At 36.7% G+C, this 16,263-nt stretch overlaps 1 protein-coding gene across 1 annotated transcript; it reads right to left on the reverse strand.

Annotated features, from left to right (window-relative positions):
* Nucleotides 1-1,786: 1,786 nt before the first annotated feature.
* LOC141898471 (DNA-binding protein RFX2-like) lies at nt 1,787-15,997 on the reverse strand. The gene is made up of 16 exons (XM_074784383.1): nt 15,947-15,997; nt 12,112-12,189; nt 11,740-11,857; nt 11,185-11,344; nt 10,253-10,334; nt 8,719-8,838; nt 8,537-8,638; nt 5,911-6,092; nt 5,169-5,285; nt 4,836-5,070; nt 4,650-4,741; nt 4,410-4,561; nt 4,080-4,327; nt 3,790-3,998; nt 3,550-3,703; nt 1,787-3,233 (listed from the first exon to the last, which is right to left on the reverse strand). Exons 2-16 carry the CDS (start codon nt 12,166-12,168, stop codon nt 2,913-2,915), a joined length of 2,349 nt encoding a protein of 782 aa, XP_074640484.1. The 5' UTR covers nt 12,169-12,189; nt 15,947-15,997; the 3' UTR covers nt 1,787-2,912.
* Nucleotides 15,998-16,263: the final 266 nt, after the last annotated feature.

Below are 16,263 nucleotides of genomic sequence, written 5' to 3' on the forward strand. Positions count from 1 at the left end.
GGATATTTTATTTGTAATGTACGTATGAAAAATAGATGACACAACTTTTACTAATATTCAGCAAGAATTTCTTTTTTTTACTAGGAAGGCCTTGTGGTATCACATATATGAACTCAACGAGAAAAACGAGAAAAATCTTATTGAAAATCAACTCATCATAAAATAAATCGTAATTTTCATTGCGTAGTTTCGATTGATTGATTCATTGCTTTGATAAAACAGTTGAAAAACGATTGAAGAATTCAACTAGAGATGGCTCTTGCACGGTAGCAGTGAAGTTGGCCAAATCTACAAAGTTCAGTAGATCTATGCGCTTAAACGCTAAATTTGGTAGATTTTCTGAACTTAAACACTGCCTAACGATAAGTCCAATGTCAAGTATTAATCCGAATTAAATAAAATCTTTTTCTAAAGCTAAATTCTACAAATAAATTAGGACTACAGCCTTTTTAAGATAATAAATTAAGTACACCACAAGGCAAAGTGGTGCTAGTTTAGAATTGAAAGTACTTATACATCGTATATAGATTTTTTACTAAATACATAAATTACTAATATTTACATAATTATAATAATGATAATAATAATAATAATAATAATAATAATAATGTGAACTAGGATAGAACAAAATGCACATGCATCTTCCTTGTACGTTGCAACAAACATCAATGAAAAGTAAACGACAACTACAAATAAATGCTATTGTAACAAATGAAGACTCCTCACAGTTCCCAGATGCAGACAAAAACATCGAACAAGAACAAACTAACGAAACCGACATGCCTCGTAAAATTACCACAAAAACCAACGAGAAAATTTGGCCGAAAACTTTCATCAAAGTCACATCTATCAGATCTACTTTTCTTGCGGATACTGCGAGGAGAATTGTCCAATAATTGAGACTTCGGATGAATATGAACTATTTACAACCATCGAAAATATACGTGCGAATGAACACGACACAAGCACTAAAAAAGATCATCAGTTCGACACACATCTAACCGCACACCGTTCACGTATTTATACTTTCTAGTTAAAATTTGTTTTTCAAAGAGTTTGGAAAAATATCATCTGCATTTTTTACAATGTGACATCACATACTATATCAATGAATATAAATAGGTAATTGTCATGGCTTGTCAGTGGTTTTATCTACCAGTAATAATAATAGAAATCACTCAGTATCATATGAAAAATAAATGCATAATATTCACTGATAATTTCTTTCATTTTTTTAATTTTCCCGTTTGAGCTTACGAAATACAGAGATGCTAATATACGTTTGGAGAGAGTTCAATTTAGAATATGACCACATCGCACATTCTACATTAATCCATGTTTATCCCATGCAAATTTGGTCCGAGTTGAGAGATAAATCTTAAAATTGAAGACGAGGGAATCATTTCGAGATTGGTAAGATGTGAGATGTCCTGAACCGGAAAACCAACCGGGGACTACTGGATTCAACAAATAAATGTACCTTTATATGATTGTAAAAATGACACCATACGATAAAATATATTAGGCAGAAACTACGACATAAATAAACAACACTGCCACATATAGAGAATTTCTTAAACCATTTCAAATCGAATCGGAAAGGCTTTCGACGGAAAAGATTCTAAACCTAATACGTGGAAGTGATTTGTGTACACATTAAATATATATATATATATATATATATATATATATATATATATATATATATATATATATATATATATATATATATATATATATATATATATATATATATATATATATATACATATATTAGATAGGCAGCAGTATGATAACCAGTTTAGAAAAACATCCTTTATTTCATATATTATGAGTCAATCATACATAGTCGAATGTTACATCATCGGTAACTGGATCAGGAGTAAACACATACCCCAGTATATAATTATCATGCCTTCGAGAAGGGGAAATTAACCATTCGTGAGTCTCATTCGAAACGTATAGGGAATATAGCTCAACTTGCTTGCAGTCTTCAACTTGGTTTATTTTCATATTCTCAAAATTACCGGTATAAATGGAGAGTAGGAACGTGTTGTTCAGTTTTAAGGTATATTGTAGCTTGGCATATTTAAAAATCAACTTTTATATACAAACGTAGCAAAAAGTCAATTGCAAGTATAGCACATAACGTCATTGCCTTTTGATATTCACTGTTAGCACCACCCGTAAATAAGCAATTATTTTCACCCTTTCGCTGTTTATTTCAAATGAAATCATGCAGCAGCAAACAGATCAGCCATTCGATTGATTCGAAAACGTTTTCGCTTTTCAATTAAAACATCGTCAACTGCATTCGTCGGATGGATTGTAATCAAAATAATTCATGCTAATAAAATTAGAAACCATTTTTCCCTGCCTACTAATTTTGAGAAAAAAAAACAATCAATAGTACGGCGAATATAACAAATCATCAAAACACATGCCAAAAATCTAACTTCACAACTCCATCAAATGCACAAAATCAAAATAAATCAAACAAATTTTTTTTCTTGGGGAAATTGTTTTTTCTAAATGTTTAAAAACGCATCTGAACGACAGTATAACATATCAAAATACGTGTACATGCTTTAGATCAACTGATCAGCTAACTGACTGGTCTGACATCTATCAGGATTTCCTATCGTCGTCATCATCATCATCATCATCATCTTGTGGATAAATCAAACACAGAGATTACGAATGTACCTTGACGATTCACACGATACCCAATTACATATCTACCTACATATAGCATTTATGTATACAGGCACTTGGAATGATCAACACCACCATGTACGTATGTATCTTAAGCCACAATACAACAAAACAGTCGCGATATTCCCATCATATTACACGTAGCCACTGGCAAACATTTCCGACTGTTGATTAAACGCGTTTAACGTCGACCAATGTTAACCGATTTTGATTTTCTTGGTGGGGTGATGAAATTCAGCAGCATTAGTAGCGGAGACGGGAACGACGACGATAGTTTTAGTGCCGGCTGTCGATGACGCCCCGGACGCCACGACAGTCACCGCGTGAGCACCAGCCTGGTTGACGGCGTGGGCAAGGGAGGCAGGAACGGTAACAGCAGTGGCTCCGGAATTGAGAAGAGATGTGGCTGGGATGCTACTAATGGAATTTACGGTTGTAACTTTCGGTGCTACGGGTGCGCTAGCTGATCTTCCATTCTCTAAAGTGCTCATTGTGCCCGAACTACCAAAATCTGTCAACTGAAGAAAAGACAAAAACTAATATGAATTAAGATACAATCAGATCCAAACTATCCATCAATCAAACTTTACAAGTGATAATATCATTTCTTTCATGATTTCTTTTTCGTTTCTCTAATCTTAAATTAAGTTGATCATGCTTAAATAACTTCTAACATAATGTCCATTGTTTGCTTAGCTAAACTATTAGGTTAAGTGTTGTGTAAACGATTAACATTTATTTACAATTATCATTAAGGGAACATTGGGCGGAGTTTTTTTTTGTTGACTAGAATAGTAAATCAGGCCAGTTCCAATGAGCTAGAACATGTCGCACCTCTCCCATGACAGCGATTGGCGTGTCTCCTGTTGCGGCTGCTACTTTATGCTCAACCAAGTAGAACATGTACTCATCGTACAACAGACGGATTAAATGGAAGGAACCAAAACTGGCCGCACTACGCAGGGTTAAATCACGAATAACCATCGAACTAAAAATAGATATAAAATTCATATATTCAATCAGACATTCTCATATTGAGCATCAAGTTTTTAGGTAGTTTGATTGGTAACCAACCTGTAAAAAGACCATTTTAATAGGAATTGTCGAGCTGCTTTTGCGAATGACGGGCTGCCTTCATGCGGTTTGAGGACCTGGTTCACCACTCCTTCAAGCCAAATAGCCCACTGTTCAAGTGAGTTTTGTTGCTGCAATGTTTTCTTGAAGTCTTGTTCTAAACGTGTGACGACTGCGTCGTCGCACTGGCAAACCCAAGATGCTTGCTCCTGAAAATTAGATCAATGCGTATGAGAAACGCTCCTCAAATATCCGCTGACCATTTTAACACCGTTTCACTACCGACTTACTTGGACATTATTGAAGTCAACCCTGTTTAAGTCAGTGAGCATCTGATTGATTTGGGACGTATTCTGAAGGACAGCTCTAGCAGCCTGAGCAAGGTGATTTAGGGACGTATATCTCCTCAGGGTCTGAGCGAATGCACTCACAGCAGTTATCTGCTGCTGTGTCATTTCATCGGGGATTCCTTCCATGGCATTTTTCAGCCATGTTTCTAGACTCTTCGCGAAGTTACGAATCGCTTGGGTCAAGGAACCTATAAGAAATCAACAAATTTCAAATTGGTATTGATATCTTATAACATTGACATTATGCATGGTAAATCAAGTCGGACTTACTCGGAATGGGTCTGAGGACGTCTGGAATGAGTACTTCGACGAGGGACTGATAGAAGGCATAATCTGATTGACGAATGTATCGCAGTACAGGCTCATATTTACAAACTCCCTGCAATTTATCTTTTGGCAGTCGTTTCTCGATTGCAATATCACTGAAACACAACAATAGTGGATATAGCTATGAACAACACTACTATTAATGAGTAAATTTTGGGTCGAATATGCCAGCGAAACACTCACTTATGACTACTCTCCTCAGGATTTCGCCAAAACGTTCTCCATAGATTCTCGATAAGGCTGAATTGTAGATTTACGACAACATCTAAAACTGCCTGAAAATCGAAATGGAGAAGACTGCGATGTTAGATACATATTGTGAAAACACAAACACAGCCAAATGAATGCATGTGATCTGTCTATATATACCTCGCAATGCTCCCTATACAGCTGCTCCATTATCCTAATGTGGTCCTTGTTAACTCCTTCAGGTAGGGGTATTGTGACCGTGTCGATGGATCCAAAATGTGGAATGGCACCAGATGCATCGCCGAGGAACTGTTGATGTTGCTGGTTAGATGAGGTCTCATGCGATGCGGCGGTTGCGCTATGTGACGCATCTCCACTATCAGATCCTTCGGTTTTGGTGTTCACCGCTTTAAACCTGCAAAACATAAGACAAATGAGCAACTACCTGCAACTGAATCAAATACTGGATATTAAGATCAACATTTAAGGAGTTCATATTCTAGGTATTTTTACCTTTTGCCTTGATTGATAGGCTGTTGTCTCATGGCCATTGTCTGATCATCGGTGAACTGATTCAGCGGAGAATTAGCCTTAATGCGAATTCCGTAATAATGATACTTAGAATTACCCCTAATAAGAGAATATGCATAAAACATGAAAATGACATTCATTACGATCGTCGTGATATCTTTGAAACGGAGTAAAAATTTCAATCTCAATAGTTGACATCGAACATCAACATAACAGACAAAGATGAAAGTCAAAACTTAGCAGAAAACCAAAAGCACAACTCAAAACATGCCAACTGTTTTAACATGTGATCAATGTTGCCCACAATACAATGTATAGATAAACAAATGAGCTACAATATACTGTCAATAATAGACACAAACGCAGTATTTCATCCGTTACAACAACGAATAGTTAAGAATGCCAAGCATACCAGATTTTCAATAATATACACAGAATGTACAGACAATACTAAAATAAATTCTAAAAACATTGAAAGCAATAAATAATCTTCACAAAATGAAAATGCAACCGGCGTCTTCTCCGAACGAAAGATATATTGTGGGCAACACTGATACTAAGAAAATATGGTAAGTGTTTAAAATGTTCTAGAAACTGAAAATCATGAGCACCCGACCCCGAAACTTTGTGAGCTAAAAATGATTAATGTATAAACTATCAATGAATTATGGAATGTGGTTAGGTCTAGAAATTTTGGTGAACCATGAAATTGAATCATCTCTACCTGGTCCCTAATCGACGGGTCCTCAGGCCCAGAAAAACTGAGCGTATGAGCTTGCCAAACGAAGCAGGGTTCATAGGATCCATTTTTTGTTCATGACAGTGTCGGAGATAATGGTTATATAAGGTGCTCCTCGGCAGGCTCACTCCATCAGCCGTTTCGTAATTTTCAATTAGCCACTGAACCTAAGGCAATACACAAAAACAATGATAAACATGACACATATATTAGAAAATAAAGTAGGTAGAAAACATTGACTACCTTTTACCCAACCGACGGGTCCGTAACCCCATAAACACTGAACGAATCAGCTTTCCGAATGATGCAGCATTCATTGCATCTTGTTTAGTTTCTGCGCAGTGTTGCAGATATAGGTTGTAAAGAGTACCACGGGGTAAGCTCACACCATCTGTTGCTTCGAAATGCTCAAATAGCCACTGAACCTAACAATCAATATCACAATTGTATATATTCGAAACAATTAACCGGCGATGAAGCATTTAAGTCCTCAAGAAGTGTGAGCGATAAGAGAAGGAAATGAATCTGTGATTCATTAGGGGAATCCTATAGTTTGCATGCTGTAAATGAAAACCAAAGGTAAAGCAACAAAAGAAGACTTCATTACTGGATTTAAAAACATCCTGAAAAAACAGCCAAGCCAGTCTAATCCGTATTTCTCATTAGTTGGCAGCAATATGAAATTTATTCAGGATTAGGAGAAGTTCAGATTAAAGAGAGATAAGATGCAGCCAACAAAAACACAAGTCAAGAGCTCAACACGGATAAAATTGGATTGACTGTATGAACAACTAAAGCAGGAATGACATGAATATAACAGGTAACCATCATCTGTAGACTTCAGCTGTAAATTAATGATCAATGACATATGAGTGAATAGAAACTAAATAAAACAGCCATCATAAAAAGTCATCATATAAATGGATAATTTCAACAAATTCACTGGTCAGTAATCAAAACCTGCTGCGCATAATGTTAGTTTCTACTGTTAAGTTGCTGAACTGTTAAGTTGCCGATTCATTACCCCAATGTCCAGCTGATAACTGATAATACTTCAGGCACTAGTTCCACAATGAAGTCAAATTTAATTGACCTGTGGAACTGGCACCAGGATTTTTCATATCGGGAGTTCATATTTTATAGCGCACAACAAGCTTTGATCATTGCTATAATACAGGATTTTGAATAAGCAAACATCTACATATTTCTAAACTCTACGAATACATCTTTATTTGTGCTGCCACTCTTTGCAGGCTACACCGATCTACCTGGTACCTGGTAGTAGACCCTACTACAGTATTATCGAATGCAGTTTCTTTCAAATGAATATAATTGCATACATACTATTGATGTTAGCATAAATGTACCCCGAGACATAAGGTAAAACACTCTTTGTTATCGATCTTTGACAATAGTGAAAGGATTAAAATAGATTAATAAAATTGTATATACAAAAGAAACAAATTTACCACATCTGGTCTGATCATGAAATAGGCGTTCACAATATTATTTTCAAAACAGTACTTTTACAAAAACATCAAAGGGAAATGGCTCAATAATGAAATAACACGACAAAACAGAAAAAATCTGATAATACATATACATAAATACATATTTATAGTTACAATTTTACTTCTTACTTCTGACCTCGACTGAATGAAATGAAACTAATAGCTTTTCATTAGGAACTAGACACTGAAATTGCGGTCAATTATTCAATGATAAAACAACCTAGATTGAAAACGTTGGTATCAATAAATGAATAAAGAACAAGAACAGAACTAATAGTAGGTAAATTGGTAGTGTTAACTAGGAACTAAACGACCACAGCATTGAATTGTTCTAGAAATGAAGATTCTAATCCTAATAAAACATATCTCTCTGTGTATAAGGTCTAATAAATGACTGTTGTCTAATAAATCTGCCAACTATTAATGAAAACTTAACTTTTTTTCTTTTTCTTTTATCACCTTTTATGACAATAACACCAACGAAGTTGAGTATGCTTTCAAAAAACATCTAATATATCTGATAAGACAATTGGATTATTGTCGCAAGGAGAAACATCAAAATAATCAAACTCAACTGTGATATAAATTTCAAACGAGTCATTAAAAACAGGCAATCACATTCCTTCGAAGCGTCTCTCAAGTCTGACTCACTGAACTACCATCATGGGAATTTTGCTGTAATTAACAAGTTTCAGCTTAGACTTTATTCCAGAGTCCATGTTCATAGATTCTACTAGCAAGGTGTCAGTCTCGCATATAACTGACAGAATACAGACACAGTACAACAAGACGAACAAAGATTACGTCATTGCATTAACAATGGACTCACTAGATAGAAAGAACGGCCAAATAAAACTGATTGATATTCAAATCAAACGGTAAGACTGATGTATCCAATAAAATCACCATACGGTATATCCCCATTGATATTGTAGAATTTGCATTTGCCTGTTTTTAATTGAAAAGCGGGTTTCTTCGAATCTGTCCACACCACACGCGCTGATCGACTGATTGTAGCTCCTATCGACAACTGACTCATCCGCAGAGCATGTACCGCCGGGGTGAACAATATACAAACACTAAACAATCACTATATATACCTCTTTTTCGTGGGCCTTCAAATCAACGCGGTTGCTCCACGACGACGGATGGTAATTTTGCGCTGGGTCTTCATTACCCGGAGCCTGATCGCTGTATTCCCACTGAAATTATGCAAAGACGAAAAAAACGATGCCAGAATCGCTCGATTCAACATGTACATACAGGTGCTCGTGATACTTACTGTGGCCGGAGAGGCTCTCGTTGTATGAGTAATTGGGAACCCCTCCCCATCCATAGTTCCCCCTTGTAGCAGGTACGTGCCCCCGTGTTGAGCCATGAACTGTCGCTGAATGCTCTGCACCTGCAATAAATAGTTTACTCATACTCAGCCGCCAACTCTATCGGTTTTAATTCCGATGATTATCTCAATGGTTCCAATTCTTTTTTTATTTTACACTAAATCTATATCTAGGTTTATTAGTACATTTGTCTTTAAGATTTGAGAAAATAATTCCAAATATCAACATTCTGAATTGTATTGCTACTAGCTATAATCAATTTTGAAACACTTTTGAAAGCAAACAGGTCTAATTTTCATAAACATATTATCTATATATATATTTCATCAAGGATAGTTACTATATGTAATCGTTAATGAATTAGTTTTAGTAATATTAATCAACGAATAATAAAAGTTGAGGAGTTAATAGTCACGGGTAGTCAGTCAATCGGATTAACACAGGATATAGGTGCAGAGTTTTTATTGACACGGCAATGATGGTGCATACTACGACAGTATAAGCAGCAACAGCGGGGGTCACTCCTGATGTGAGAAAATAGAGAAATAGACGAAGAAGATCATCACATTATCATCAGATTAACATATGACATGATGAGCAGTTGGTGGTGTTATACAATAAACTTCAATGAGCTCTCGATTCTTCCTTTACAACGATCAAAATTGATTTATACCATGCTTTACAACGATTTCCAAAATTTTCACTCAATTTTCATCAACTTTAACCGGACTCCCTACGAGCTCGTGCAAAGTTTACTGCGATTCGAATGACAGGGTTACAGCGCTATGCACTCATGAATAATATCTATAATCTTTTATGCAAACATCCGCTGCTAAAAATAGCGAGGTACGTTTCGGAGGCAAGACAAATACCGGGATTACAAAAAAAATGTATGTGATATAATCTGCATATCAAATCCATCGACAATGTAATGATAAACAGCACAGTATTTGTCCCCACCGCTATAATAATTAATCAGGTGGGTATAGAATTAAGGATATAATGAATAAATATCATAAGCAGCATGCGGATGATGCAATATGAGAACAGTATTAAATTCTCAATTCTGTCAGTTTCTTGGATCACTTCCCATCAGGCTTTAGTCATACTAAATCTGCACAAGGGTTCAAACTATCGACCATATAAAGGGTCTAAGTATCCAACCAGGCTTTTCTATGCAATGCGCCGTTATCATATCTTACAACCCGATCTTTCGTAGGTAAAAACCGTGCTTGAGAATCGTGGCCACAGAATGAACGCATCATCGCCACGATCATTTGGTGAATGAAAAGGTTTTTGAAGAGATTCAGTGCACAAAACATCATACACGAGATTGAGCACGAATTTAGGGGGTTTGAATGATTAATTACACAGCATGAAGTTCAATTTGTTATCGTATTGCTAGGGGGGTGAACCAAGAAAAGTTATAGTTTTAGCGGTAGAATTCATGGAAAGATCGAGAAAAGTAACACTTACTTGTGATCCGGAAGCTGTCTGATAGTATGTTCCAGATACAGGAGTATACATAGCTGCCTGAGTATAGTCTGTGTAGTTTTGCCTGAAACATTCATTTACAAACATAGATGATTAACCAAAATAATTCACGATAACAATCGGTACACCATTCAATATTCTATTCAGTTCATTTCAATAAATTGCAGTTTATAACACAGAAACATTTTGAGATTCAATCTCAGTAAAACTCAGCTCTCTACAGATCTAAACATTTAGAAGGATCCAGGAACTGAACACAAATTATATCCGTCAAATACATGTTGGTTACTTTACCTGAATTCAGTTAGAAACGAGTTTAAAAGAACATTTAAATAAAAAAAATCGAACACATAAATGGACAAGGAGAGGTCCTAGTTACGTTTTCAGATGTTTCTCGATTCAAGTTTTCATCGTCCCTTTAGAGACTTTTTATGTGAAATATAAATTTCAAAAAAAATAGATGATATACATCAGATGTTGCCCATAGGTCAAATTATAATAACTCAATCAAGAAACATTGTTTAAACAAACTAAGAACAATTAAATCACAGTGAAGTAGGTGAAAGTTTGGTCTCAGAATTTGTAACGGAGCTAGATTTCCATTTCATGATCAATTTATCAAGTTTTAGCAATATTTTTAATGGAAACCCAGCCCGAACGAACTGTGTGCAAAACAAGAACAAAGCATCAAAATTTTGGCTCAACTATCTGTTACGAACAACAATATTTGCTTGTGGTGAACAAGAATCAAGTTAGGTCAAATTGTCCGATTCAAAGCTTCTCAAAATCGAAAAAATTTTGCCGCCTACAAACGTAGCATTCGTGTGAGCTAGCGAGCGGCAAAAAATTCATCGGAATCTTGAATACGGCCATGTGCCACTACAACACTGCAACATTCTTGTGAAAACTCTCACATTTGTCCATTTGTAGCGGCATATACAGTAGGATCGGAACTTTCCACATACTGGACATGAGCTGGATATACAGTCTGTCCAGCAGCTGCTTGAAGAGTCACTGTTTCCGTTGTGTTTGCATTCTCTTGCGTGTTGTTCTGTTCAGCTGCCGCAACTGATGCTTGCAAAGAAAGAAAAAACGTAAGCAACTAGTAACATCCCCACTAACAAAATAGAACACGTGACGATCAAATAAGACTATTTCATACAGTTCATTGTGAAGAGTCTCTAATCGGATTAATCTGAATCTCAGGATCGTATATCGTTTTTAATGCAGTTTATCTCGATGCAGCTTTGTACTTGATCACAATTCATAGACAAAGCTACATTAGCTAAGATACATACACTTAGATCATCGTTGAAACACTGATTCCTCATATTATCTTTTATATATGATAACTTTTTCGATCAATTCGAAGCTTCTTTTTAATCTAGTAGAACACAAAATGAGCAGTTCCACTTTGTGAAATTAGAAAATAATTGAAAATATCGCGCAATAAAAGATTGGGTTCTTACTTGTTACGATAAACTGCTGTCCGGTTTGAGCGGACTGGATGATAGTAGCAGTTTGTGGAGCTGCTTTCGTCGGCGTCTGTGGTGACTGACTAGGAGTATTACTCTGTGTTCCTAAAGCCTACAAAGACACGACATTCCGAATATCGCCATTAGAAACAATAGCCCGAGTTGCTCTCGCATTCCGAATATGAAGTCAAATCAATTCCCATTTCGTTCATTTCTAGCGGCCATCGTTATCTTAAAGTCGCTCGCTACTAGTCGAGCGACGATCGATTGGAAATTTCTCGGTCAATATCTGCCCTGAAAACGCACCGTTGAACGGCGTGAACAAAAGATTTCATTATTCCCATCATCGATTCACATTGTACTCACCTGGATATTATTGGCGTTAATAGCCTGCATCTCTGTAACGTATGTTTGTGTCGCCATGAAACTGTCCTCTTGTTCTGCCTGAAAATACACAAGGATTGTAAACACGGTCAGCATTACAGTACATTAGATAACGAAAAAAACAAAAACTTACTTTAATCATGAAAAAAGAATCGGTCATATTTTGCACTAAAACTAGTCTTTCATAAAAATGCTTTATTGAAAGCCAATTATCGATGTTTGTTGCAGGAATTGCACTCGGATAATATCATAAAAGTAACAATGCAAGCCGACAATTAATTCGTCAAGCGTTATGGATGTCCTGTGGATGCCGAGTTTGTCATTAGCAGATTAAGACTATTGATTCATATGCAGAGAGAGAGAGAGAGAGAGAGAGACAGAGAGAGAGGGGGAAGCCAACCACAATAATGCGTGAGCTTTGCAGTATCGATGTTAAACCTGAAAAACACAAACTACCACGCTAGGCTTCAAAATATAGATTTATTTTCATTCCTATTCTTAGACGATGCCAAAGTATAAATCAACATCATGCAAAGCCGTTGACAATGCTACATGGAAATTATGTGATAATGAAACTCAATCTAAATTCAAATACAAATCTTTAACCGGTCCTAGAATATTTACTGGCGTGGCACCAATAGGCAAAAAGTATAAAGCATTCTTTTTAAGGGACGTTGCAAATTTGTGACTTCACAGTCCAAAACTTTCATCACAACAAACCTCTACTTAACCACAATAGCCAAACACAATACCCTTGAAAATAGGATTCAAGCCGAGATCTCAAAGTAGAAATTACGGTTTTACAACAACTTAGCCTTACGCTTGATAATCAAACTAACAACTATTAACGGTGATAATAAGATGCGGTCTCACCTGAAGAAAATCCACCCATGGCCCCATGTTTAACACACTGTCAATAGCATCCACCATCGACAACTCTCATTACATTCACACGTCTCTGAGTCTCAGTGAACGAACGAACGAATAAGGCAGGGTATTAAATGCCAGGTATGCTGCTAATACCTGCATGCAATTCGCTGCATGCGCATGTTGCACTTAATTGATTAATCGCATCAAACTGCTTTTGTTCCAAAGCTTCCAATATTTTCAGTGTTTTCACGGTGCAGAAATATCAATCGTCGAATCGCTTAATGAAATGACACACACACAGACAAACACACGCGCGAGGTCAGGCGTAATCGTCCGATTCAAAATCTATTTCATTTGACGCTGAATAAACAGGGTCCAGCTTCACAAATTTCCGACCAAATGATGTCATTAATAATTAAAACACCATTGTGAAACAAGTCAGTTTAGCAAAACTGGCCCATGAATCATGACAGCACGGCCAAGCCATACAACTGAACGATTCAATATCAGTCCGATAGTACCAAATAACCAGGTCCCTATTATAAGTCAACTTATTTCTGCCGCATTTTTCGATGAAATTATTATTGTCGGTTTCTTCTTTCCTGTAGTCATTCTTTTTACAGTAGTCATTATATTTCAGCAGCGGAGCATATTACGACTAACTGCATTTTATTACTGTCTTCACAGTGCAATTTAGCCACCGATATAAGTTTATTTTCTATTCATACACAAACTAATGGGACTGTTCAGCCGGAAGTTCCCCGATGAGCACGGGTTTCAATATAGTACCTATGCATGGGGATGATAAAATTGGCACCGAGCGTTCGTCACTCGTTCGAACGTAGTTTACTATAATATGAGCCATCAATGAAAACAATACGCGCGCACACACGCTGAAAGAATGGGAATTCTCATGACAAACTGCTATTAATGATTATCTTTATCGAGTGACAGCCACTACGCAGCGACTACAAGACAACCAGACCAGAAATTGACAAAAAGTTATCTTTCTATATTGCATGTCCCACCAGGATGACGTCTCATTGATCAAATACCTGTTCTAGCGCTCGCATGGCAACCTAATCGCTGAAGATGTATCCATGGCGAAACTATGGAAGCGGTTAACATGCGATCAGAATTGCTTTCAATTTGCTGACTCGCAGCTTAAGAAAAATCGCTAATTCACGGAAAGCAATAGACAAATGTACGGAATGTCAGCATGATCAGAATGATGATCACTTGTAGAAGTCATACATAGCCGATTACTGCTGGAATAATTTCCAATACAAAGTAAACTTCAGAGCTATGTACAGCTTTCATCTAGCCTACGCGCACTTGAGGCAGACCTTTCACCTTATACGGATGTAAACTTAATTAGGCTTATCTATGTTGAAATTTAAACTGGACTCACTTCATTATGTGGTCTTGGGGACTAATAGGTCAATCAAACTCATTACAATGCCTGTAGACCTAACGAATGGCTTTTTCATGAAAAACGAGAGCAGCCTGCGATACCCTTCACATCGGCCTAAGGCCCTACGCATAGAATTTGAATTTTTCAACCCTCCTTCCAAGGTACGCAAAATCTGCCATTTTTCCATATACATTTTAAGCATTACAGTGATGCAATTGCTCTTAGCCCTCCCATTCCCCTTATGCGTGTAATAAATCAATGACCCCATACATTCAAAGTCTAAGACTAGAGCCCGTAGCCTCTACACTTTCTAAACTGATGCTTAAGTAAAGCTTGATCTACAAAAGACCTCTGTGACACATAGGCCTAGTTTTCATTTATAGGCTTCAGATAACATTGATCTAGAATTATCTAACCTTAATTTTGAAGTAGGGCCTTAATTTTTCCCCTGCTTAATCAAACAACTTTGAGATGGGGAAATAACAAAAATCTATATCCCTTGTTGTATGAATTGGTAATTCAACGTACTGAGTAGGCCTACCTTACATCTATCTTTTGTCTGGGATTAGTTTGAATATTTTGTCTCAAATTTATCTTAAAACGATCGGTGAAACTGTGCAATCGTTTTTATTCATTTTTTGAAGGATTTTCAGAGTCTTCATTTCTCATGAATAGAGAAAAGTTATGCCATTAATTTTTAACAATATTATATTTCCTGTGTTTCCATGCCATGAACCATGATTTTTGATGATATGAAAATCATTTCAAATGGGAGGCATGGAAACATATTGTTAAAATTGATTTAGTTCACAAGATGGAGTCTCTTTGATGAGTTAAGACTATTTGGCAATCCTTGTACATAGTAAAATGGATAAAAGAGATGGCAGACCAAAAGTAAACTTCAACAGAATGTAGTATATTGATGAGGAGGCTTAATTAGCCCTTGTATCCTCATAAAACTGGCTAAAGTTCCACTTACAAAACAAGCGATGTTTAAATAAGATAGGAGATAAAATTGATATCATTTTCACTTTTTTTGGCATCATCAGCTTTGTTTTCAGTCTGTTCATCAGTCAGAGAGCGACCAGGATGACAGTTATAATAGGAAGGCGGAGGACAGAGTATCACTGTCAGTGTCAGTGATCACTCAAAACTAAATACCAATACTGGCAACCAACAACGAGAGATGATGACGGTAAAATTTAGACCCTAATTCATACTTTCAGTTTATGTTTTAAATGTGTAAGTCTAAATGTGTAAATCTTACACAGTATTCAACTGATGAATATTTGCATCACTTGGCAACATTCAGCATATGAATCTCAAGCGCTGAGAAGAATCCCCAGTTGCCAGTGCCTACCTCACAACCACACAAACCAATGGCAACCGAGCTGAAAACCAAACGCTTCAATATTAGCCCAAAATACTCGTCGATTCCAACCCAAAATATTTCTAGAACACCTAGATGTAACCCTGAACGCAACGATAACACTAGAAAATCGACTACTAAAGCGAAAATAACGTAAAAATCACCTGAGCTGTTGGTGGGTAACAGTCGTCACAGCTACCGTGGCTATGGCGTTTATTCCTACGGCAACAGTTGCCAGACTCACTGCATAATCAAATTCGTCGATTCGTCCGCCGGGAACTAATTTAAATACGGCAAAATTTCGTAAATTCGCGTCGGATCGACTCGGTACCGTTTTACGATATACGCTAACGATCGTATACGATAATGGTATCCTTTACGATGCGAGTCTTCCGCGTGTTTAGGGAAGTGTTACGGCTTTCGTAGAAACTAGTTTCTGTGGCGGTGTGGTTGATAGGCAGTTATTCGGCATAGCGACGCC

Source organism: Tubulanus polymorphus, chromosome 2 (assembly GCF_964204645.1).
Source record: "Tubulanus polymorphus chromosome 2, tnTubPoly1.2, whole genome shotgun sequence".
NCBI lineage: Eukaryota > Metazoa > Nemertea > Palaeonemertea > Tubulaniformes > Tubulanidae > Tubulanus > Tubulanus polymorphus.